General features: G+C 37.4%; 1 protein-coding gene across 2 annotated transcripts; it reads left to right on the top strand.

Annotated features, from left to right (window-relative positions):
• The first annotated feature begins 932 nt into the window (after nt 1–932).
• LOC102233481 (cell adhesion molecule 2-like) lies at nt 933–18,649 on the top strand. 2 transcript variants are annotated; one of them, XM_023334173.1, is made up of 9 exons: nt 933–1,036; nt 10,255–10,331; nt 10,442–10,774; nt 12,542–12,835; nt 13,556–13,666; nt 14,875–14,910; nt 16,316–16,354; nt 16,452–16,499; nt 16,593–18,649. In XM_023334173.1, the coding sequence occupies exons 2-8, from the start codon at nt 10,265–10,267 to the stop codon at nt 16,496–16,498; spliced, it is 927 nt and encodes a 308-aa protein (XP_023189941.1). In that variant the 5' UTR covers nt 933–1,036; nt 10,255–10,264; the 3' UTR covers nt 16,499; nt 16,593–18,649. The 2 variants fall into 2 exon arrangements, with proteins under 2 accessions (XP_023189941.1, XP_005797618.1); XM_005797561.2 differs by lacking the exon at nt 14,875–14,910 and having other exon boundaries at nt 934–1,036.
• Nucleotides 18,650–25,845: the final 7,196 nt, after the last annotated feature.

A 25,845-nucleotide genomic window follows, 5' to 3' on the forward strand; every position in this document is an offset into this window, starting at 1 on the left:
AGTCTCGGAGATCAGCAAGCACAGGGTTGTAATGGAGGACCTCCGTTTATCCCCAGTAGTTCCCTGAGGACCATACTAAACTGAAAACAAAAGGAAACAGAATATTTTCTTCAGAGGCTCCAAGACTCTGGATTTCTCTTCTTTGAACACGGGGAGCAGCAGAGATCAGCACAGAGCTGTTTTCTGGTTATAATTTGACTTAGTTGATGATAAGTTGACTTAATAACCTCCTGATTATTAAGTCACAATGGATGGGCAATGGGTTATTCTTTCTGTAAGCAACGCCAGCCATGCCCAGCCGGTCTCCTAGCAACCCAAGTGGTGCACCATCACTTTGATCTGCTGGTTTTACCGCTGTATGCGCTGTACAATGGCTGTTGGAAAAGACAAGTGTTTTGATCTTGACTTTCCATTCACAAACTGCATTCTTGACGGTTGCGCAGGAGGCTCCGTTTCTTCTTCTGGGTCTGAGCGTTGTAGAATCGTGCATCAGTTTGCAGCCATTTTCACACGCATAAAGTGCAATCGTGTAAGAAAAAGTATGAATGCAAATGTTGAGTTAGGGAGCTCATTTGGAAATTTGTTATAAAGTGACAAGAAGCTTTATCTAAAACAGCTCATTCTGAAAGGAGTCCAAGATACAATTGAGCAAAGTCAAATCTTATCATCTGAGTGATTTGTTGCAAAAAATGTAATGAACATGCTTTTATAGCTCACAAACATATCCTAACTTTTTAAAAGAGGCATAATAGGCCACCTTAGTCTTCCCAGATAAATTGAGGTAGGTGGTCACTGACTGAAGCCCCCTCCCGACAGCATCTTGTGGTGACGCCAGTGTGCCTGTTTATGTAAACAACCTCAAGCAAAAATTTTCCCTCTGCCGTATTTTATTACATTGCTGGATGGAGACAAGCCCATCCTCCTTGTTGAGTTTACTCATACTGAAAGTGAAACTAAAAACAGCATAGCCTATAGGCTGCAGCTGCCGTGTCATTACCATTCATGTAGAACTCACGGGTTGACAGAGGAGCTTGTGGTAAGTATACTAGACTATATATATTATTATTTTGAATGATACACCGCTGTGGTATGTGTCATGCGGTCCATACATTTGACCCCACGCTGAGGTACACCGTGTGAGGTGGCTGAAGTGTCGAGGGAAAGAAAAGCCGTCGTGAACAGCGTGCCGTTCAGTGCAGTCCGCCTTTTTAACTGACTTCAGGTCACCTAAACGCCACGAAGTACGTTTTTACCTTCGCTTTTTATTCGGATAAAAGACATTCCGACGAAAAATTCCGTTTCAGGTTTTTCTTTCGATATAAAGTGACTATTTTTTTTTAAAGTCGGTCACTTTTCTGAAGGCGTCATTTATAAGCTTGTAGTACATGTTTATAAAACAAAGGACCTCCTATTCTCGATTTCAAATGTATTCAAATGTTAAATTCAAATGTTGAATGCTTTGCATCGACTGCTGGTTAGAGCTGTGTCGTTTGTAATGTGGAAATCTTGCCAGCCTTTAATTGCAAAAGAAAAAGGCTAAATCATAGAGGTTGCGTAAATACAGCGTATCTATGCGCCTACCACTTATTTTACAGTAAAACTGAGGTTTCGATTCACATTTTAATGAAGCAAGCAAAAAATCTATTTCACTCTTTTTAATTAAGTTCACATTTCTAGAGCAATTACAGCATTTAGATTAGAATTTTGTCATTAGCATAAAGGCAATGAAGGGAAAAAGGGACACATGTTCTTTTGCATACTATTCTCTGATCTCTGAACCTTGTCGTGGAATTGACATTTTTCCATGCTGGAAAAAAAAATCTATTTGTTGCTGATATACTTACATAAAAGCAACTTCGTCAGACTAGTGCGCCACAAAGTACTACCTGCAGGTCAGCCAGGTATCTACAGCGGCCTGCAGGTGGCGTACCAGGTTCTGTGGCTATCAGTTTGTTGCTCCACAGTGTGTTTTTAAGCAGATGGACTGATTTACAAGGGGTCCTATATTTTGATAGCACTGATTTGTTACAGATTTTTTAAAAATAAAGAAATATTTTTTGATTTGTTCAATTTTGTAAGCTACAGTTTGACTACTTGAAGTGCATTACAGTGTAATAGAAAGGATCTATGAATGATAATCAGAAAGGTCAAATAGGGACATACTACATGCTTTAATTGGTGACATAGATATTTCAGTCTAGCTACATGTTTTCCACCTGAATGGAAAAAAATATTACATTTTTTAATGCCTAAGGATTATTTAAATCATATAAAATCTATCACAATTCGTGGATTTTTCTTTATTCTAATTTTTATTAAAGCTTATATGACTTTTTGGGTGCATTTCCCATTTAGCTCTGTTAGTAGAATAGAATAGAATAGAATAGAATAGAAGTACTTTATTCATCCCAGCAGGGAAATTACTTCGCAGTTACAGCATAGAGACAAGACACAATAACAACTACCACTGAGTAGTAGTTGTAGATAAAATAAAAATAAAATATAAAATGCTATAAATTGTAAAATATAAAATGCTGTTAATATGAAAAGCAACTTAACTTAGACTTAGACTTAGACTGACTTTATTATCATTTTGCATGCACAGGGTGTATACAGAACGAAATTTCGTTGCATACGGCTCAGAACAATGTTTTGAGGTTCCAATGTTATGAGGTTACTCCGGAATATAAATCTAAATATAAAATATAAAGTGCAGGAATGACAGTAAAATAGAAGTTATTTAGCTATGTACATGTGCAAGGTATGAAGTGGAGACAAGTTTTTGAGTGCAGTCCACTTAAGAGTTCAGCAGTCTGATGGCAAGTGGGAAAAAGCTGTTTGGGAACCTGGTGGACCTGCACCGGATGCTGCGGAACCTTTTTCCAGAGGGCAGCAGGGAGAACAGTCCATGGTGGGGGTGTGAGGGGTCACTGATGATGTTTCGGCCTCGGGACACGCAGCGCTGGGATGAAATGTCCTGAATGGAGGGAAGGGGGGCCCCGATGATCCTCTCTGCAGTCCTTGCAAAGATTTAAAAAAAATGCAGATATGTACATGTAAATATATGTACAGCAATTGTGCCACAGTGCAGTTGTGCAAAATTGGATTGATTAGCGCAGAACAATGATTTAGCTTTTATTGTACAGTGAGATGGCATGTGGCAGGAAGGATTTCCTATATCTGTCCCTACGACAGCGGAGCAAGGCAAACTCTTTTTAGTTTGTTTTCCAGTTTCACCTGACCATGTAAAAATAGTCTTGCTCTGTTTCTAGATGCTTCTGGTTCTTAGTGTAAAAAGGTTTTGTATCTCAGTGCAAAACCAGTCTGCACTGTTGTCTGTCTTGTCTGGTCCTGTTATGGACTGACATCCTCTGCAGGGTGTAATACATCTCTCGTCCGATAGTCGTGTAATAATTAGGTGAAGAAAATGAAAGGATTGAGGATGTAATTTGGCCACCATTTCTCTTATATTAAAGATACTAAACATGTTCTAGTAGGTAGGACTCCCATGGTTAAAAGTATAGCCATTCTTCGTGCTGCAGTGAGATCGTCTGTTTTTCCAAACTCCCTGGTGTGAACGACCTCCTGATCATGCCGGATGTGTGAAAGAAATCAGATGACAATGGGGATTGTCCAGATGTATGTTCTCAAGAGAAAGGTCCAATCTTGGCATGTCCTGTGTACACAGCTGAATTTCTTCATTCAAATATCTAAGCAGCTGCTCATTCTTGACCTCTTAATGTGGGCAGTCAAGTAGGAGTGTTCTCTCACTCTAGCCTTCAAGGAATTATAATATGCTTGTGAATACTTTTGCTTTCACATAGGGGCCTGTCTCCGCTCCATTTGTGATGGTGGGACATTGACGTATAATGCTAAACAGAAATAATGCATTTCACCACTGAAATGTGAGGACAAGAGGGTGCTTTATTTGAATGGTCCTCATTAAGAGCAAAAATGCTGAGTTGGCTCTAGCTACTGAAATAGTGACATTCCCGCCTTGGTTGTGTGGTTTCTGTCCTCCCTTTAAGATTTACAATTTGTGACGCTGACTGTTTTTCTATGTAGCAGAGATCATTTCGGAGGTTTAAATTCAATTGTGTGATGTTGGCATGTTAAAATGTAAATCACAGAAGAAAGCTACCAGGCCAGATCCAGCCAGTGGAAATAATAAAAAATGCCCCCCCCACATACACACCCCGTTTAATTAAACCCGTGAGGATGGAAAAATGCAAGGGCACTTTCTCTTTCAGAATGACTGTTCTAACAGATGAACTTGTCAGATAAAATGACCTTGTTTGTGCAAAGCTGGTCAGACCGGTTTATATAGAACTTGATAGGGAAGGTTGATGTTTACTGCATGAATCTTTTGTCAAAGCATACTTCATGTTAAACCTGAGTTTAAAACTGATGAGGGACACTATGAGGTCCAAATCCTGCCTGATCATGCATTTCTCAGCGAGGCACTGCGAATTTGACCCAGTTCTGGAATTTCTTTTCTTTTTGTTTGACAGAGAAAATTCTCTTTGAATGTAAAAATAAACACCCTGGCGTTCTTCTGGTGAATTATGATGTAATGAATGAGGATGTTTCTCCGGAAACATCCTCTTTATTTATGCCCTTTATTTTCAGAACACTATATTTTTATGCTAAGTAGGAAGTTTTGTGTTTCTGGTGTGACGTTTTTGTTAGAACTTCATAAGCAGTTAACCAGTTTCCTGGCGTCTTCGTTCAGTAAATTTCCAGATTAGTTTGCTCTCAGTCGCTGAGTCTAATCTGAGACAGACCAAGTGGACTTTTACCTTATTGGAACCAGTCCAGTTTAAAACCATCACTGCTGTTAATGCTGACACTGTTATAAAACTGTTGGTTGGTTGTTGTTTTTTTTCTTTTTTTCTTTACAGAGAAGCCTATAATTATTTACAAAGGGAATGAAGGTAGAAGACAGTGTGGTTTTACTGTGTGAAACATATACAGAGAACTGAACATGTAAGCTTTTCAGGCCACAGTAAATGTTTGAAATAAAAGTATAAAATCTTATACAGCAATATAAGGGAATGCTATTTTACTAGTATTGATATTTTTTTTATTCAGCATATCAAAGTTCCTCTGACTGGAAATACATTACATGTTCTGTTCTCAGCACGTTTCACACAGGAATATCAACTGTAAGCTGCATTTCCAACATAAATATTGTTGTGTCAGTGGTTTAAAGGCTCATAAAATATTGTTTAGCTAAACTACTCACACCTTTTTTCGAACTGCGATTTTAAGACAATGGAAGTCCAATTATGTCATGGCCCCAATTATACTAGTCATTAGTGTACCTCCAGCTTATGAGTTCAAACTAAATGAAGGCATTAAGAGATTTTTACTGAAGATAAGATAAGCACTTCTCACCTTACGTTATAAACTCTGAACTGTCTCTTCGATACAGTCAGATGTATTTAGCTGTGTGGAACTCCTATAGAGTTGACTTCCTCAAGCTATCTGATCCTTAGTTCTGTAAACACTTGACCTGAGAGTCATATTTTCTGTTTGTTTCTGTCAGGATCATTGGATTACAGTCACCAAAGTGCATGGTGATAACGAACCAGCTGAGTCCCATAATTATATATCAGTAAACAACAATAAAAGTCAGGCGCATCTTCTAATTTGGTTACAGACATATTTCTCCTCCATCTTATGACAACCCATTCCTTCAACTCATGTTCTGTCTCAAGGGAACACAAAGATGTGCGGTCCCTGAATCGATGGATATCAAGTGCACCTTGGTATGCGTGATAAAGGGATGTTTGAGGAAAAACAACTGTGAAAACAAAGAACTGAATAAAAGCTTGCGACTTGGCCTGTCGATGCTTGTTGCAAGATGTTTAGAAGGCAGGATTTGTTCTTGCTTTTGACAAAATAAAAACCTTCACAAAAGACTCATGTTGGTATAAAACAAAAACAGCATTCCTTTGCTTCACATCCAGTAACTCTTTATGGGAGATGAAAGGTAGCTCTTGCCACCATTCAAGCAAGTTCCTTCATGGAAATCAGGCAGCAAATCTCCAAAGTTTTTGGTTTATTTCGTTCAGTGGTGGGAAATGTCAGTCATCTGCAGTTGCCTTTATTGATAGTCATAACTCGGTGACAAAGTACAGATCTGAGTTTTGATAATAGATGTACTTATGTGAGGTCTCAAAGAAACATATCTGGAACACTTTTTTTTTTTTTTTTTTTTTTTTGTAACCCCTCCAGGGGGTCTTTTTGTGGGCTCTAGTGTCCCTTTTCATGAAGTAGGCTGACAGGAAAGGGGGAGGGAGAGGGGGGAAGACATGCGGTAAATGTCGCCGGGTCCGGGAGTCGAACCCGCGACAGCCGCGTCGAGGACTTGAGGCCTCCAAATGTGGGTCGCGCTAACCCCTACGCCACCACGGCACGCCCTGGAACACTTTTTTTAAAAAATTACAGATTTCACTTAATATGTCTCAAGTCATGATGTTTCTTTGTACATATTGAGAGGTTTGTTTTTCTCTCTTTGCGGTTAGTTAAATCTGTCATGTTATCAAAAACACTATAATCTTGTCTAAAATCTTAAGAAGAATTTCTTCCAGTTTTTTTCCCTTTCTGCTTAACATTTATCGTTCTCATGAAAGGTTGGGGCAGTATGAGATTCTCATGGTTTGGTGACCTTGTTAAAAATATGATTGTATCATTCACACCAAAATGATGGTGGGATTTCATTGACTCAGACGAACTGATCAGATCGCATCCCTAATCATTCCTTGTTCTGGAGACACTTCCAAACCTTAACGCCTTGCAATAAACTCAGAGTTGATCAGATAAGAACTAACTTCACCATAAATTAAAGCCTGAATCCTAAAACCTCGTCTGTGGAGCTTTTGACAGAGACATCCGCATAAATTGTTCCCCTCCTGGTCTGTTGAATGCAGAAAGGACTTTTAAAACATTTGAAGAGAACATTTAAAAAGTAGCTACATGTGTCTAGAAACTCTGTCCAAGCCGACTGTTCCAGTGGTTGAACCTTCTCCTGGACCAGTAACCAGACGCCATCTTTGAATCTGAGTGAGCCTGAGCAACTCACAAAAATAAGGTCAGGTTTTCCAATTTAGTTTGGGCTAAAAAAGACAATATTGTCTCGTTTTAACATGTTAACAGCATTAACATGTTGTTAATGCCTCTGGCTGAAGTGTGCTGATGTATGGTGTGATGATTATTATTATCTTTGTCTCTGATTTTGCTGACCAAATGCTGTGATACGTTAAAGGGATTTGCATCTTGAGCAGAGTTTAAAGACTTATTCATCTCTGCACCGTTTCTCCTCTCTTCCTTTCCCCCTTTTTTCACTGTTATTCTTATCCTTCTTCCTTAAACACATTTACTGTATTCTCATGCAATGCCAAAGCCACAATCCATGGTTTAATTTACCATTAGGCCTGAGCACATGGCCGAGTTTTATGGCTCTTTGTTCCAAAGCGGGTGGGTACAAAGTGGGTGGGTAATTTAGAGAGCCTCAGCCTGCCTTTAGTTTCCTTTCCCTTATCTCTCTCTCAGCAGGGGCACATCCTGATTATTTATTCTGTGCTTTCTGCATATGTTTTCCCTTTTTCTTTTCTTTCTTGTTTGAATTAGTTAATTAGTTTTAAAGTTATTTGTCAGTATTCCATTTCATTTGGTCGTATTTTGTTCATTAATGTGATTTCATCTCCAATTTCTTGTTGTCTTTTCCATCAGTAGTTACATTGCATAAGAAATAAGTTATTTAGAGGATAGTTCAGCTTTAAAGTTGGACTATTTTGTCAATAAATTCTCAGACTTAATTAGAAAGAAGCGTGGCAGTGATCATTCCTTGTTGTGTGAAGAGTTTCTCCTGCCGGTAGTCTGAATTCATTCCTTCATGAGAAACTGACAAGTTTAACTACAGAAACTTTAGCGTTAATAATAATTCATTAATAATACATTTTTAATCATAACAGTTAATAATTACTTAAACCAAACATTCATGAAAGTTATGATCCCCAACAATGTAAAACGTAAATAAATGTGTAACATGACCTAGTCGCTGTTATTTGAAAAGGGCAAGTCAACATTTAATCCTTCAGCTTCAAAACTAATGTAGCTTTTTTAGTTGTCATAACACTTGTTAAAAAAGTGATATCAGTATGTTAATATGCTGGGCTATCAGCCGACCAGTGATGGCATAGTTACTTTGAAAAAGTAACTTTAATCGGATTACTGATTACGCCTTGAAAAAGTAACTTAGATTACTGATTACTTGATTTGGAAAGTAACTAAGTTAGACTAAAAGTAACTATTTTAGTTACTTTCAGCAGCTGCTAACAACAACGCTCCACCACCTGTGAAAATTACATTGAGCTTTGCCAAAACTTAATTGCAAGTTATTTTATAATGGTAACATCAACAATGTGTCTCCACTTATAGGGTTGAACTGAAGAGGAGATTTTTTTTAATGGTTACAACAGTACAAGAAAAATTCTTTAGTAATTTGTGCGTGTTTCTGTGTTCCAGTATTGTCTGGAAAACTAAACAGGATTTTAGGCCCCTCATTCCTCCTCCCCCATCCTGCCCCAGCGTCCAGGTTCTGCGTTACGGCCTTGTATTTGCTGTCAGAGTGCAGCTCACAGAGCTCCTCTTGTGGCTCCACAACTCAGATGGCTGCACACATTTGTGACACTTATTTTAATATTAATAATTATAATGGCGTTTAGTTGCACAACTTTACGTACTCGTTCATTCGTGGCTGTTTCCACGTTCATATTAGTCTCAATGTTTGCAGTTTTCTGGAGTGCAACGCAAAGCGTCATTAATAGGTAATATATTAACTTGACATTAACAAAGACACAGCGGGATGGATCCTCCGGGAAATGATGGGCAGGGAGAGCCTGACTAAAACTAACTGGATCATCAGACAAATTCTGGTGAAGCCGCAACTCATTAAATCTGCAAGTTACTTTAGAAATAAACAAGCTGAAAGCTGCTTATAATAATCGGACTTGGCGAACGAAACTCAAAATAGTTTCTGTTTTTCCACCAACAAAATGCGCACCTCCCTCCTCCCTCCGTTGCTTTTGTTTCTATCGCTGCTGATACTGTCGCATAGAAACGGCGGTTACTCCCCAAAACGCGTAGAGGAAATAAAATAAAATTAAAATAGATAATAGTAACGCACAGTAACTAGTGATTTCGATAAGTAACTGTAGTCTGACTACTGGATTTGAAATAGCAACGCGTTAGATTACTCGTTACTGAAAAAAGTGGTCCGGCGTCAGTAAAGCGTTACGCGTTACTGACATCACTGCTATATTCCACTTATAGTTTGCCAACTGTAGTTACCTCCAAAAGAGTGATGGGTGGCCCTGCTTTAAATCAAGTCAAGTTTATTTGTATCACAGATTTCAGCAAGAAGACAAGTCAAAGTGTGCTACATGGTAACAAAAAAAGAAATGCTACATTGCAGTGGCAGAAAAAAGAGAGGTAATGAAAAGGTCACTCTAAACAAGTGTTTCAGCAGGTTTCTGGAAATTTGTTTCATAAGAACAGAAGGCTGCTGCTCCATGTTTGATTCTGGTTCTGGGGATGCAGAGTAGACTTCAACCAGAAGATCTGAGAGGTCTGGAAGGTTGATATAATAACAGCAACAGGCCTTAATGTGTTTTGGTGCTAAGCCATTCAGCGATTTATAAACAAAGTTATTTTAAAGTCTGTCTGAGCTACAGGAAGCCAGGGTAAGGACTTTAGAACTGTAGTTATGTGCTCTATTCTAGTGTTGGTGAGTCAAGTCGATTTCACTTTCTTGTAAGTGAGACAACTGTGGTAGCAGTCTTTCAGTCTGCTGTCCAGCAGTGCACAGCAACAGTTTTACTTTGCTTCATAAAACCTGAAAAAACGGTGGTTATTCTTTCACTTCGAAAATACAATAGTCATTCCTTCACCTCCTTAAGATAAATAGCATGACTGAAATTTTTTGTGGTTTTGAAACCGTATTTCTTAACATCTTTGTGTAGCGTCTCCTGAGTTGGTCAGTTTTATTACTTTCCTCAGTCTCAAAACTTTTACAATCCGTAGACATGAGCCACAGATTTATTTTAGTGGTAATCTTATCTTCATGTCCTTTATGTGGTGAGGTCAACATATGTCTGACAGGTGCTTTTTCACACCCTTTGCACATTCAATTCTCAGCACGATTAATCTTTAAGAACAAACTTTATTGATTTGGTTATTTTATTTCAGGTAAAAAGACATGGCCTCCAGTATTCGCCTCCCCTTTTTGATCATTTGCTTCTGTTGCTGTTATGGACATGCAAAATGTAAGTTTAAGCAAATAAAAGATTAATTTGTTTAATATTTTTGTTTAAAAATGAAATGCTTCAGATGATTAATTTAACTTTGTTTCATTTTTCCTTTTTTCTGTCTGCAGCCTTCGTCAAGGTGGTATGTGATGAAACAAGCATTGGTCAGGTCGGCCATCAGTCTATGCTGACCTGTAAGGTTGAAACCACACAAGAGACAAACGGTTTAACGATCACTGTGGTTGTCTGGAAAAAGAAAGGAGATGATCAGTTCTTATCAGTTCTTGATAAGAGAGATGGCAACGAAAATATACTCCAGCCCGGCTACAAGGTTGCCTTGAACAACAGGACCATATCTTTGGTCATCACTGACACTAAAGTGAAAGACGAGGGAGAATATACATGCCAGGTGGCGACAGACAGTGGTCACGCCATCGAGTCAACAAACTTCAAAGTGACAGGTGACAATAACAGATTACTGTTTTAAGAAGCAAATCCAGGTATTTAAAAAAATCTGAATATCGTTGGGACACTGAATCTCATACTTTAGATAGATTCATTACAAACAGAGTGAAATATTTGAAGCCTTTATGCCTTCTAATTTTGATAATTGTGTTTTACAGACAACAAAAAGCCAAAATGTAGTGTCTCAGAAATTTTTTATATTTGGAGAAAGTTCAATGTTTGAAACTTTTAGAGCACACAATAATCAGCAAAATCACTCAAAACATCCACAAAGGTTTCCTAAGCCTTTAAATGTTTTCCCACTCTGGGTCAGTACTCTGTCATGGGAATACTGCTGACTGGACAAACATCCAGAGGACAGTTAATGACACCTCCACAAAGAGGTTAACCCACAAAAAGTCATAGCTAAAGAAGCTGTAACCAGGAATATGCTGTGGCCAAGCATATCCCTGGTTACCAAAAGTTAAGTGGAAGTAAAAATGCGTTTGGAAACAGTGAACCAGAGATAACCACAGCCATAAGAGAATTGTCAAGCAATATCCATTCACAAATTTGGGAAAGTGGATTAAGGCTGGGGTCAACACATCCAGCTCAACTAGCATCGAAAAATCCTCCAAATGGACTACAAATGTAGCATTTCTTTTGTCAGGCCACTCCTGAACCAAAGACACAACAGGCGACATTAGAAACGTCTAACCTTTCTTCTTCTGGGCTAAGAAGAAGAAAACTGGACTGTTGCTCTGTGGTCTAAAGTTCTCTTTTCAGACAGAAATAAATGTAGCATTTCATTTGTAAATCAAGATCCCAGAGTCTGGAGAATAAGTGGAGGTAAAGATTTCACAGTTGCTGAAGTCCAGTGTAAAAGTTCCCATATTCAGTGATGGTTTGGTTTTCCATACCATCAGCTGGTGGACCAACACCAGCTGATGGACCAACACCAGCTGTGTTGACTGAAGCTCATTCAGCACAGAAATCTACTGAGATGTTTTAGAGCACTTCATCCTTCTACCTACAGACCAGTTTTATGGAGTTGCTGATTTTATTTTCCAACAGAACCTGGTACCTGTCCACTCTGCTAAAGGTACCAAAAGCTGCTTTAATGGCTATGTGTTGCTGTTCTTGATTGGCCCACAAACTGGCCTGAATGCTGTGGAGAACCAAAGGGTTGTAGTCAAGTGAGCTGCATTGTTAGGCTTACCTTACACCTACGCAATGCCACAGGCTGATCTTTTTCATGTCACGTCGCAATGACAACAAAGCATTAAGTGCATAGAAATAAACATTCTTTTCAGAAACCTGAATTTTTTGATATTATGTTATATTCAAATTTTCTGATTTGATAAACTTTTGGTTTAATATTCTGTAAGCCTAAATAATCAAAATTGCAAGTACAAAAGGCTCCAAAAATCCACTCTTTGTGTTATTAATCTATGTGAGATTTACTTTCTGAAATGAAGGACAAAATATTTTGAACTTTTTTACAATATTCAGATTTTTTTAGGTACACCTGTACTTTTGTATATCATTAGTTATTGTTGAATAATTTTCTTCAGTCAGTTGGCATTCTATGTAAACTGTTTTGCTGCGTCTTAATTTTTTCATCATCAAATTTTGTGTTAAAATTTTAAAGCTCTGTTTACTTGTCGAAGATGATCGTACTCAAATGTCATCCAGATTTTATCAATTCCTGGGACTGGAATTGGAATTTGACTGGGACTGATCAGTGTTCAATGTCATTTTTGGTTTTTACTTTGTTTTTGCAGCCAAATACCATCCCCCAACTGCAAACATCAGTGATGAGAAAGGCATTCCAAAGTCTTTGTTTTGTAAGGCTACTGGTGGCTACCCAGCAGGTAAACTGCGCTGGTTTGATGAAAACCAAACGGAGTGGACGAAAAGTGCAAAGCTAACAGTGAACCAGATGGAGGATGGTCTGTCTGAACTCTCCAGCGAGCTGCTTTTGAAGACAGGATCCACGTTCTCTGAGTACACCTGTGTGGTCTACAATGCCAGCGACAACAGAGAGGACTCAGTTGCAGTAAAATTAAAATCTACAGGTATGTTTTGCTGAGTACATAGGTGCGTTTTGCAGAGCTGTAACAAACACAGTTTGGTTAAAGATTGCTCAATCTAGGACCAAGCACACATGTTTTTCTTTGGCTTGTGGGAGGTTGAGGCAAGGTTTAAACCTTCAACAGAAAACTCAGCTGTGAAGGAACTGTGGGCCATATGAAGACAAATGTTCTGTAAATGTTCAACTGCAAAACCAGAAGTTCAACAAAACAAGACGACTAAAAATGGAGGTCTTACTGTGCTGAATTAGTTTCTCATTAAAGCTGCAAGATGGTTTCATTTTGTTTGTTAATGCTTGTTTCTTCAGACACAAATAAGTAAATAGACATGCTGATGCATGTCCTGATCAGATATATCTGCCAATCCAAACTACAAACATTTACTACAAGACAGCACATGCTAGATTAGACAGGGTATGGAAAAACTGTTCTATCTCTTCCTAATGGAAAAACTTTTCAACAGCACTGAATGTAGACGCTGTCTAAACTGCAATCTAAATTTTCAGATCTGCCATACAAATTAGTATTTGTTATTCAAGTGTTTGAATCAGCAGTAATTCAGCTGTTAGCTGCCCTTCATCTTTATTTGTTTGGGGTGAAGCACCTTAAGCAGCATACCTTATTTTAACATGTACTTGAAACCTTTTTCTGTTTTATGTCATAATTCAACGTTTAAAATCAATAATGCTTTACTGCTCCTTTTAGGACCGGAACCATCAAAGCAACTTTCGGAAATAATTGCTCCAGTCTTGGTCGTTGGGTCGCTGATTGTGGGGTTGCTGCTCGTACTGTTAATCTGCAGAAAACGTTCCCAAAGTGAGTATATGTTTGATTTTTGGATTGAGGTTTGAAATAAAGATAAATGACATCCAAAGAAGCTCGGCTGAAACTTTTACAGTCATGTTTTTGGGGCAGTTTATGGGATGGGTGCCTCATATATGGGGCTATTAATTTGGGGTTCCAGTCCTCACCTTGGCTCCTTTCCTGCCTGTCTTCCCCCATTTTGTCTGTGTCTGCCATTTCCACTAAATCTTAATTCAGGTAAGGGGAAAAGAAAACTTCAGTAGTAGATGACTGTCTGATTTTGGACACCCCCAAAAATTATAACATGCCTGGTTTCATTTAAAGATAAAAGAACACATATTTAAAATATTAAATTGTACTATAATTAAGGCTTAGTTTTTAGTAAGTTTTTACAAACACTTTTATGTATAAGAATAAAAGTCTTTACAACAGGTACACCCAGAAAATCTCTTTCTTTCCATGACTGATAAAGTTGCATCAATACTCCCACAGATGTTGCTTAAGTAGATCTAAGAGGCAAAACTCAGAATGTCGTCTGACAACTGTAGCAATTAATTTAGTTGAGTTTCTTTCAAGTCTGTTGCCAGATCACCCATGTGTTATTTGGAACAGAGTTCACTGGAACTCTTTTATATTTATTGAAGCATATTTTTGAGTATTCATTGTCACAGTTTTAACTTAAGTTTACCATATACCTTGTACTCACTATCCTAATACAATTGGCAATTTTTAAATATAATAATAATATGACATTGGTAGCAGCTTAAAAGACAAGCCCAGATTTATGGCCATGTTTTCTTCTTGTGCCAACTTATGAAACAAGAGTCTGTTAAAATAGGCAAAAAGTAGTTAAATCAGAGTTAAAGAAGCTACATGTTATTGGGCCTGATACAATTGCGGCTAATTTTTGTTGCACTCTTTAAAGCCGATGTGCTCAGCAGGGGTCATATTTCATCACTTCCTTCTCACAAACAATAAAATAACTATGAGGAAGGGTTGATTGCAGGAAAAACTTGCATAACCGCTGAAAAGTGACCATTCAGGTTAGGAAAGTACCTCCTGTTGTCACGCAGTGTGAAACAGCTTAAGGGCCAGGAACTTTTTCATACTTCATTTTACCGTAAAAATGGTTTTTGTTGTTAAAGGTTGGCTAAAGTGGTAGATTTTGCTCTGAGTGTATACCCTCTGTCATATTTTGCCTTTTTTCAAATGTCTGACAGAAAAAAACCGGAGGCCCTCAACCGCTCCTCTTATGGGTACGTCCATCTTTGGACAAACTATTACAGCTCTTCCTATTCTTTTTCAAATGGGCATAAATGGCTAACACTAAGTTAAAGATGGAGGTCCTTTCTGTACTTATTTCTGTCAATACTTCTGTCAGCTCTTTAGATTAGTCTGCATTGAGACCTGTTGAGCCGTCTAATGTTGCATGTCGTTAGGGTTCAACTAGTTGCTCAGTATTCACGTGAAGAATAGCTAAGCACATTAGGGGAGTTTTCCAGTCAAGGTTAAATCATACTTACATTCCAGTCCTGTTGCAGCATCTGGGAACTTTGCCTGAATCATATGTTCATGATTAACCAGTAATCTCTTCTATCCTTGGACTAAATCCAGCATTTTTACTTTACTTAAACTAATACTTCTGGGCTTTTAGAGTAAGATTCTGTTGAAAGCTGTAACAGTCTTATTTTCAGAAGATCACTCGGCTGAAGCTAATGGCTAGTGGCTAAGACTTGTACAGTTTATGCTAACAATGTTTATGCTAACTCGGGTTTTGCTTTGGCATTGGACAGTTATTTACAAATATCAATTTTTCTGTGTGAAACCTGGGAACATAACTGAGCCTCCTTTTTGGAGAAAATGTAGGCGCTTGTGGCTTGGATGAGTCAATACAATGTCTGGAGTGTTTGGCGCAATACAAGCTAAAGGTTAGGATCAAAAATGTGTTTTGTGAGTTTTAGGTTCTTGGATTTGATGGCAGACAAGTTAAATAACATTTTCTACATTATTGTGAAAAACACTTTAGTAGTGGAAGAAACGGTTGCAGCCTTTTTACTGTAAAGTTTTACAATGTAATTTTGTGAATCAGTTACTAGCAGCTACGTCATAAATTTTTTTTGCCTCGTCTTGCATGATATTTGAGCACCTAAAACATACAAAACAGATTTTTTTATTTTTAAGCAGATCTATTTAAAAACAGATTTGTTTTTAAATATTTTGAGCTTTTTTGCAACAGAAAATACCTAATTCAAACCGTAGCATCTACTTTTCCTTAAAAAAGAGGTACAGCCGTTTGTGGAAGTGAGTCAATGTTCATTCCATCTATTCTCAGACTCTTCTTCTTTTGAATTTTTTTTTATTTCATCTTGGTGTTACCGCCCCCCCAACTGGTGCAAATTTAGATGCAGATTCTTAAAAAAAAAAACTAATGCAGGAAGGAATATCTGTGGTAATGGTAGCTGAGGTATAGAGTTATTAACAGGTAAGATAGTGAGTTACGGTGTATATCATGATACTCCATAAGGACTATTTTCTCTGTGCTCAGGCTTCAGGTGCTGGGTGATCTGTCTGTGCTTGTCTGCCTTAAACTTTAGGTGGTTGTGGGTTCACATATATTTTCTACAACTGCATATTCTTACAAAATTTCACACTTTCTTTTAGGGACACATGACATGGTTCCCCATTCAAACCAAGAAATCGGTAAGCATGCCAATGTTATAAGAATCAATTGAATGTATTTGGTTTATATCATTTCACACAACATTTACACTGGTTTAAATAATACGCCTGTCTGCAGATCCACCTCCTCCTTACTATGAGGAAGTCAAAGACAGCATGGCCTAAGGTAATGCTTAAACTTTTACACTGTAACTGAGGATACTGTTTATTCCTACACAGTCTTTAGTAAATTTCTTAAATCTCCTTCTTTTTCTTTCAGGAGACCCAACGAGCTGCATTTATGTATTCGCTTTCTACCAACCTCCAAAATTAGCATTTCCTTCTTTGCTAACCTCCACATTCATGATATAACTTTCTTACAATGTAAAACTGTGCATAGTCAGGGATAACTTGTACTGTGATTCACCAGTAAATTCCCAATTAATCTGAACGCAGCAGAAATATTGTTAAAGAGAGATTACATCAAGTCTGAAAACAAGATGGGCCAGTTGAGTGGAGAAGAAGCTGAAAGGAAGGGGGTACACATTTAGGTCCAGACATGTTAAAACAACACAAAATGTGATACTGGATTATAGTTATTACAGGAGGACTTGGTGCAACCAGAGTAGTGGCGGATGTTCAGGGAAATATGAGAAGACAGACACGTCGGAGTTTGGCCCACACTCTGTAGCCTTTGGCAGCTCAGCAGAAGTTTCTTTGTTTTCCTTCAACTTTTTTGTGATGTTATGTAAGAGGTATGAGGAAAGCACTGCATTGGATTAGAGGGTAGCTGTGAATATACCTACTAGCTTATGTGCATTTTACACTGAGTGCGCTACACATAGACATTTTGAGTGTGTTTGTGTGTATGCGTGTGTTTTTAGATGAGAAGTCCTTTCAATTTTGTCATTTTTTTTACAAGCTTTGGCAATTTTGTTTCTCCTAAAAATGGAAAACATTGAAAGACGTTTTTATTTTTAAAGAATACATCTCTATAACCAACTGTCCAGCAAAGTCTTCTCCTACAGGAGGTAATAATTCATTCAGAAAGATGAGCCGCGCACTATTAGACAAAAACTAGGATTGTAACCTGTAAACCAGAGATCATTTTTCTTCTGTGAAATTCATTGTGTCTGCAGCTGCTTCTTTGTGTGAACTATAAAACTGTGCCAACACTCTTCTAAAAGATGTGTGTACCAATTCTTTGAAAATGACTGATGTGCTTGTTAAAAGTTTTATGGAGTGAATCACTTTTGAATCAAAGAAAAGTGCATGTCAGTCTTTGGTGAAAGCTTGGCTTTCGTATGTGTGATGTTGTACTTAGTACCAGATTTAATTTTCTTTTTCTTTCTCCCAAAAAGATATCAGATGATGGCCCATTATCATTATAGAAAAAAACAACCTATTCTTCCCTAAAGCCAAAAGAATTGTCTTTTGTGGTTTGGAGTAATGTGAAACTGCACTTATGTAACCTTTAATCAATTTGATATCTTTTCTCCATCATTGGTTTGGTGTCATCCTTTTTGCTACATTCTCTAAAGAGGATACAGAACGGGTGCTGAGTTATTGTACAGATGTTTTTATAGTGAAACGGAGAATGTAGCAGGTTCACAGGTCTAGTTATGAACACGGACATCTCTGCTAGTCTATCAGTAATCTTGTATGCTAATGATTAACAGCTTCTAAAGAAAAGCACCAAAAAAATCAAGGTTTCAGGGTTTTTTTGGCTAATCAATCATGTGGGTTATGTTTTTGTTATATTTTCATAACTTTATCCTGTCTGTACAACACGTCAGTGACCATAAAGCTCTAACCACTGCTGCATCGCATGATTTAACGTCTACTGTATAAATGTTTTGAGTGTGATTAAAATTAAATGAAAAGTTTCATTGATGAAAAATATGTATATTTTTATACTTCTTCTGTTTTGATGGTTTCGGGATATTTTACGCAGTTCCTTTTTTATTCAGTTCATTGAGTGGATGTGCTAAAAATCCCATCTAATTATTATGCTGACGAAAGCTGTATCTTGTGCTTTCACATGTGACCGGTAAACTTTTTCTTTTTTTTTAACATGTTTTGGTCTGTTTGGGCTGTTTCTGATGAAAGTATGTTTCTGGATTTTCCCAATGCTCTCCAGGGACTCAGATAATTTGGCATCTATCTTATCCTGTAGTCAGAATGACCCTTTTGGTTTCTTTTCTTTCTTTACTTTCTCTTTCATGGAAATGGTCTCTATGTAACTACTGGGCCTCCTGCTTGTACAGCTTTCACTGTTTCTTATGTATTATGCCTGTTTTGAAAATGATTAATAAATTTTCATTGTTGAAAAACTAAGATGTTAGTATGTGTTAACAATGTGCTATGGCATTTTTCTTTTCACAACTTAGATACTGTTTATCTTAATGGCTTGATTTCAGACACATGAATAAAGGACACCAAGTATAATGTTGAGTGAGCCCAAAATTTAGATATTAATGTTAATCAAAATTTATAGAGTTAGTGAATCAAAATTTAGAGACCGGTTGGAGTGACAAAACCAATAAAGTCACATGTTTTCCAACGTAAACATGGGCACCTTATTTTTGCCGTATTGTCTACTTGTGACTTCAGAAAGACTAAATCCATATAAGACAGAAAAGGTCCTTTTGTTTGTCTAGACTCTACATCACTCATATCAGGAAGACCTCAGCTTCGATGCGTCACCGAGTCATAAAGATATGACCTATTTTCAGACTTTACATGAACAAACCATTGTCAGGACAGACCTTTCTTCCTACAGCAAAACCAAATTTATTATTAGTCCCAAACACTGCAAAGTTTTTTTTTAATATATATTCTTGATGGATAAAACCATAACCATAGACGGTGACTGACCAGCAGCTGAGGAGGCAGGCAGCTGACTTATTATTTTGGTTTCATACCAACAAGTTATCCAGTAAAAAAAACTTGTCTGACATAAAACCTGACGCTCATGAGAAAAAGCAAGAAATGCAGAGGAAATTCAACACAGACGTGAAGCTCTGATTAGGCAATAAATGATCTCACTGATTGACAGGAAAGCTAAATCTTCAACGTTTTTTTTAGTTTCCACAGTACATGTTTGAGCTCGTGCAGAGAGAAGCACTTTTTAACAGCCAAATATTGTAATAAAAAAAAAAGAAAATATGTTTTTCCATGTTTTAATATTATATAGAATGTGCAGTGTTTCTGAAGGACTTCTGGAAAGTTCTTCAGAAACACTGAATTGGAAATAAGTTAAGGATTTTGAGCTTTATTACATTTTAAAACACTGATCTTATTGTAACCATAAAGTTGTATGTTTATGTTTATTTTATCACTTGTACTTAGGTATAAGTGATAAAAAGCCTGTACTTGCTACAGGCCATTGTTGTGGTCATGGTCTGTTTGCAGTTAGACAATCTGTCGCCACGTTTTATGATTCTGTACTTTATGAGTTGTCTAGTGTAAGAATAACGTTAGTTTTTTTCATATTTTTTTTACCCGTTTCTTCTCTGGCTGTTTTATTTTGGTTTTCAGCTTCTTCTAATTACCGCCATGAGTTTCTCATTTCCCTTATGGTTTTGCTTTTTGTATATGAATCCGTCTTTGTTATGAGTTTTGTTTCCTGTCACATTTGCTCCAGTATCCCAGACGCCTGCTAAGGAATTTCCTACACTTGCACAGTTTTTGTTTTGCTTTAGAAACTTTGTCAACTACTTTCACTTGCTTGCTTCTAAAATATGTGTTTTGCTTCTAAAATATGTGTTTCAGAAGCAAGCAAGGAGGAGATATGACATCTAATATCTCCTCCTGATGAATCATATCTGACTGTTATGTCTTTGGCTTTTTTCCTTGAACAAACTCCAGACTGTGAAACATTTCTTTCTTTCAGGAATTTATTGCCTACCAGTGCTGGACTGTCGACATTAGTGCCTGACAACTGGTTGATTTTGAAATATTTAAAGGTAAATATTTGCACTGTACTGTAAAACATTTGAAGGTGGTTTAACTTGAAAATGAAAGGCCCCCTTGATGCCTTGAAAATGCAATTTAAGTCGACAAGAAAATTCTTTTGATTTTAACAGAAATGAAAGTTCATGAAGTTGATTTAACAAGAGACAATGTGTGTAAACATTAATTTTGCATTGAGAGTTTTAACTTAATGCTGCAATTTAAACCAAATATTTATTTCACAATATGGAAGAAAAAAAAAAACGGTCCTCACCTAGTTAAAAATCCACATTTCTCTATTATTTTACTCACATTATCAAGTTATAATAACAACTTATTTTACTTTAGAATAATTTAAATTCTTGTTTCAAATTGCATGAACAGAAATTCTGCTCTGATAATGAATTTTATTAAACATCACAATGAATTCAGCTCAGAAACATTTAGTGTGAACAGGACATTATCCTCAAGCTTTAAAATAAACATTTGGTTAATAACACGAGTCAGATCAATGTAACGCTCTTCCATCTCAGGATACAAAAGCATGCCGCTAAGCATTCTGGGAAATAGTTCCTAATCCTGTCTTTTTCTTCTTTCAGTTTTTAAGTGCTAACATAAAAACTCCAGTTTATTCAACTCTTGGAGGTTTGACAAAATGAATACAATGTTAACACAACTTACTACTGTAAATTTATCTTTCACAAACTTTTTGAACATTTAGGTTCAAAATCTAAAACTCTAATTTTATTTGATTTAAAGAGTAGAAGATAGTGGACACAACTAAATGCGGCTGAAATGTTTGACAGTGTGCATCAAGAATGTTTTCTTGACATTTTCTTTGCCGAACTGGTCAACCTAACCCAGTTTCAGAGTTTTGGCAGAGGAAAAAAAGGAACTTGTTCAAGATTTCAAGATATCATCCATTGTTTAAAACGGAAATAGGTTCAGGATGAACATAGGCAAACTTTTAAAAGCACATGAGAACCTTCTATTGCTGTAGCTGTTTGTAGAGCGTACAGTTACTTCCTACCCATGAAGCAGGCAACAGTCTACAACTACATTCAATTAGGAAATGTATACTGATGAGGCTTATTTGTCAAATTAAACTTTTAACTGGTGTCCTGCAGTTTTTCGATGTATCTCTGTTTTGACACACCTGAGTCAAATAAACAGGTCATTAAAACTCAAGAACTTGAACACATACTGGATAGATCTAGATCAGGGATCCTCAAATCCAGGATTTGAGGGTTGGTGTCATTTTCTCATGTTGTATTTCCAGATGTATCCAAGGTGTAGTTGTTGCAGCACCTTTTTAAAATATTTGCTGTACTTGTAGAAAACAAACACAATTTAATGATACATGGTTTTGATGTTTCTCCCTATTGCCTTGCCTTCTGTTTAGTTAGTTCTCTTGTTTGTGTGTTTAGCTCTATTTCCCTTTCTGGTGTTGAAATGATTCCTTTTTTTAATTTTGGTTTAACTTCGAGTATCTTCTCACTTCCCCACCAGACATGAAAACTGTGTTACTGCAGCAGCTTAAGGCAGGAACCACACACTGTTAAGAAGAGAGTCATAATCTTGTGCCTTATTGACAGCTAGATTGTTATGCACCCTCTTATCTGTTTACCATTGGTGGATCATCATATTTCCCTTTACCTGGATATTGTCTTTGCCGCATGCTAATGTATGTGAGCTTTCCAACTCTGCCTTGTAGTGCCTCTATCTGCTTACATCCTCCCATGTCTGTGCATTCTTACTTTTCTACCTACATTAGGGTGTTATCTGGATATGGTAACATCCTTATTAGGCATAATTGTATGTAACAGTAGTGTTGTGATTGTCTAGCAACTGTGTTACCATGTTTTTTATCTAATGTTGTCATCTAATGGGAGCTAAAACCAGCTCTCATCTCTTCAGGTCTTGAGCGAAATAAAGACACAGCTTTGACAAACAAAGCAGTTAAGAGTAAAATATCAGAAGTAGAAGCCTGTCTGTAGAGAAGCAGAGGACATTAATATTTCAGAGGATAAAATATATGTTTTAGTATCGTCTGTGGCTTACAGATTTAGTTGTTGTGCTCAGAACTGTCATTATATTTGGGTAGAAATGATGACAAAGCTCATTATTCTCGACATGTTTGTGCTACTGGTCTCTCTAATTATCAAATTTAATTATTAAAGAACAACCTTCACTCTAACATAAACTGATATTTTGCACAACTAAGCCTCATTTCACACTAGTATGCATGACGTTCTCAGACACAGCTTCAATTTATTCAACTGACCTACAAGCCATCACAAATATGAACTAATGTGGGCATGGCAGTGGCACAGGGGCAGAGCCCCGACCCACGTTGACCTTTGTGTAGCCCCTCTCTCTCTTAACCCACTTTCTTGTCCATCTATAGTCAGATAAAGGTCAATAGAGCCAAAACATTCTTAATAAAAAGAGCAGGGGTGGAGTGCATGACCCATATACAGAGGCATCAATACTCTACTCAGCCAATGTGTCCTGGCCTGTTGATCTTTGAGAAATGTCTTCCTCCACTCTCACAACCCATTTTCCTGTCAATTCATTATCAAATAAAAGCCACTAAAGCAAAAAGAATCCTTTGAAAAACAAAAAACAAACTTGTGTGCGTGATCTGAGAATTGGCGTGAGATGTTAGCATACATTTAAAATAATAAAGTAAAAGATTTGCACTGAAAATGATCTCACTCCTCTGTATACATATTGAGGGCAGATCAAGATGCCGTACATTCCTACCAAAGAGACCGATTGTGCTAAAAAGAACTAAATAACCAGAAACACTGAAGGAAATGAAGTTGTCCCTATGAAGCCACACCCATTTCACATTATCTACAGGTTTTCATGTCTTACGTTTCTCAGTAATAGTGAAACCTAATTGTAGCTTCGAAATTTTCTAATGGTGATTGAAAGAAAATGTAATTTTCAGAATATGCTTGTTAAATCTTGCTTTCCATTTAGCACATTAGGTATATTATACCAAATATAACTCACAATAATCGTTTTAATTACTTTGTTACTTTAATAGGCTACCCTGCTCCTGCCTCTGCCCTTGTTTGTGCCACCCTATAACATTCCAGACTGTTTTATTGCGCCAAACAAGCTAGAACTTGCAATGATTCACATTCAAACTGCAGTGTTTTCTTTCTCTTTTAAAGAGTGAGGTAATGTATCTGACGTTTTACATTTGTTCAATTTGATTTATGTAAACAGTGCAAATTCAGAACAAATTTAATCTTAAAGAACTTAAGATAAAAAGATGCAGTCTAAATACATAAATATTAAGTAAATGTAATAAAATCTTATAGACACTCCTCTTCATTTCTATTCATAAAACACTGTAGTTCAGTTTATTCTGCCAATTGGTAAAGCAGTTTTCTATTTGAGGACACACACTCAGGTGACTGCATCAAATATATTACAGCAATCCCTCCTCTTAAACCAGTATGTTGCACCATTGAATGGAAAACTTTTAAATAAATCATCTTGTTTACTCAGCTGACATTCACCCACACACTTTGTGATGTTGCTGTGTGTATATTTATTTGCACATAAAGTTTGTTACTGTGATCTGATGACTCAGGATGGATTTTAATGTCAGGAGGTTGTGGTTAGCCTTGTTATATCCTGATCAGATCTGAACTGGACCATCATTCAGACTGTAATACAATCATCTTCTTCTGCTTTAGAAAGGTACAGAAGATGCATTCTAGACATAGTGCAGAGAACAGCACCAAAGGATCTCCATCTTGTGAATATAATAAAAATCAAGTTTAAAGGTTTTCTGCTCCTGGTCTATAGAAAGCTGCGTAAAGAAAAATCCTTCACAAGATTAAAAATGGGGTTGTTGTTCAGCACGCTACATCAACAGGAAGACGGAACAGAACGTCACCAGCAGGACATTTTGGGGCAGATTATCTCTGGGATTCTTTCTGGGTGAGCAACGGCATGTGGGACATAGAAAAGACAAGAAAACACTTGTATTTCTGGTGAAAGATAAGCTCCTCTTCATCTCCTCTTGTCTGCTAAATACACACTACATCAAAGATCCATTTAATCTTGCCCATCTCCTGTTTTGAGGTCTGACGTGGTCGCACTTTGACACTGTTATGATGATGCTCTGCGCCATCTTGTGGACAATACGCATTAAACAGGCTTTGGTGTGTGAATCCTTAAATCCAATGAAAAGTAGCTAAATGAATGACATTTGTGATGCCGACACATAGATTTTGACTGTTGTCTTAACCGATTTTTACGACACAATGTCTGGATCAAAAGGGAAAGTGAAACAGGGCAGAGGTTTGTGTTGTGAATGGACTTGTGTTTTTTTTTTTTTACCATGTAGCATAACCATGCTTATGTCACTCTTTGATTTTATTTTTATTTTATTTTATCTTATTTGTTTTACTTCAAAATAAAGCTTCTCAAAGTGCTGGTTTTAAGGTAGGTGGCCGCTCTGTTGTGAGATGATTTCACCTACTACGGTAAGGCCAGTAGAGGGCGCAATGGTGTACTGCTCAAAAAAATAAAAGGAACACTTTAAGTGTGAAACACCTGTTGTTCCCTTTATTTTTTTGAGCAGTGTATATATATATATATATATATATATATATATATATATATATATATATATATATATATATATATATATATATATACACACATATATGTGTGTGTATCAGTTGCAATTTTCTTCAAATTTAAAGTTGCTATTTGTCTTTAGGGATTACTTGATGTCACAAGTAACCCCTACCTGCAAGAGTAGATTGGTGACGTATTTCCGCCCTGGGGCCTGAAAATCTTTGCCTATAGACTAGCGCCTATATACGCAGATGCAGTAGCTCCTCTACAGTGCAGGAGATAGGACTATTCAGGGCCACACTTGTACGCCCAGATCTGAATGCAGCTTGATTTGCATACCACCACCCATTGAAATGCCACCGTCATGGGGGCGAAGTCGGGGCTGACGTCACAGCCGTGGTCTACCATAAAGTTCACCATAAAACCGAGCCGAGGGAGTTGGAGACGATGGGACAGATATACCTTCAGAGAGAAGAACGTATAATGAGAAAGTCCAGGTGAAACAGCTCGGACCTGATCAGCCGAACCTCACAACAAAGATTGACTAGATGCATGCAGCCTAGGCTGATGCCTTATTCAGCTTTCCCTGCCTCCAGGCCCGGCGGCATGGGCGGGCATTGGGGGACATTACCCGCCCACAGAGTCAGCCGTGACCCCACTGGACTGAAAGCTGTTTGTTGTTTATCTTAGAAAGTCCAACTCTCTGTTATTCCTATATCAATTTGATACAGTAGGGGCTTCCGCACTTCCCATATCTGTGTCCTCTGTTACTGTTTTCACCAGTTAAAACTGATTAATCTAGGGGTCTCAAACTCCAGGCCTCGAGGGCCGTAGTCCTGCAGTTTTTAGATGTGCCACAGGTACATAACACTGGAATGAAATGACTTAATGACCTCCTCCTTGTGTAGATCAGTTTTCCAGAGCCTTAATGACCTAATTATTCTGTTCAGGTGTGGTGCAGCAAAGGCACA

This window comes from Xiphophorus maculatus, chromosome 5 (assembly GCF_002775205.1).
Source record: "Xiphophorus maculatus strain JP 163 A chromosome 5, X_maculatus-5.0-male, whole genome shotgun sequence".
Lineage (NCBI taxonomy): Eukaryota > Metazoa > Chordata > Actinopteri > Cyprinodontiformes > Poeciliidae > Xiphophorus > Xiphophorus maculatus.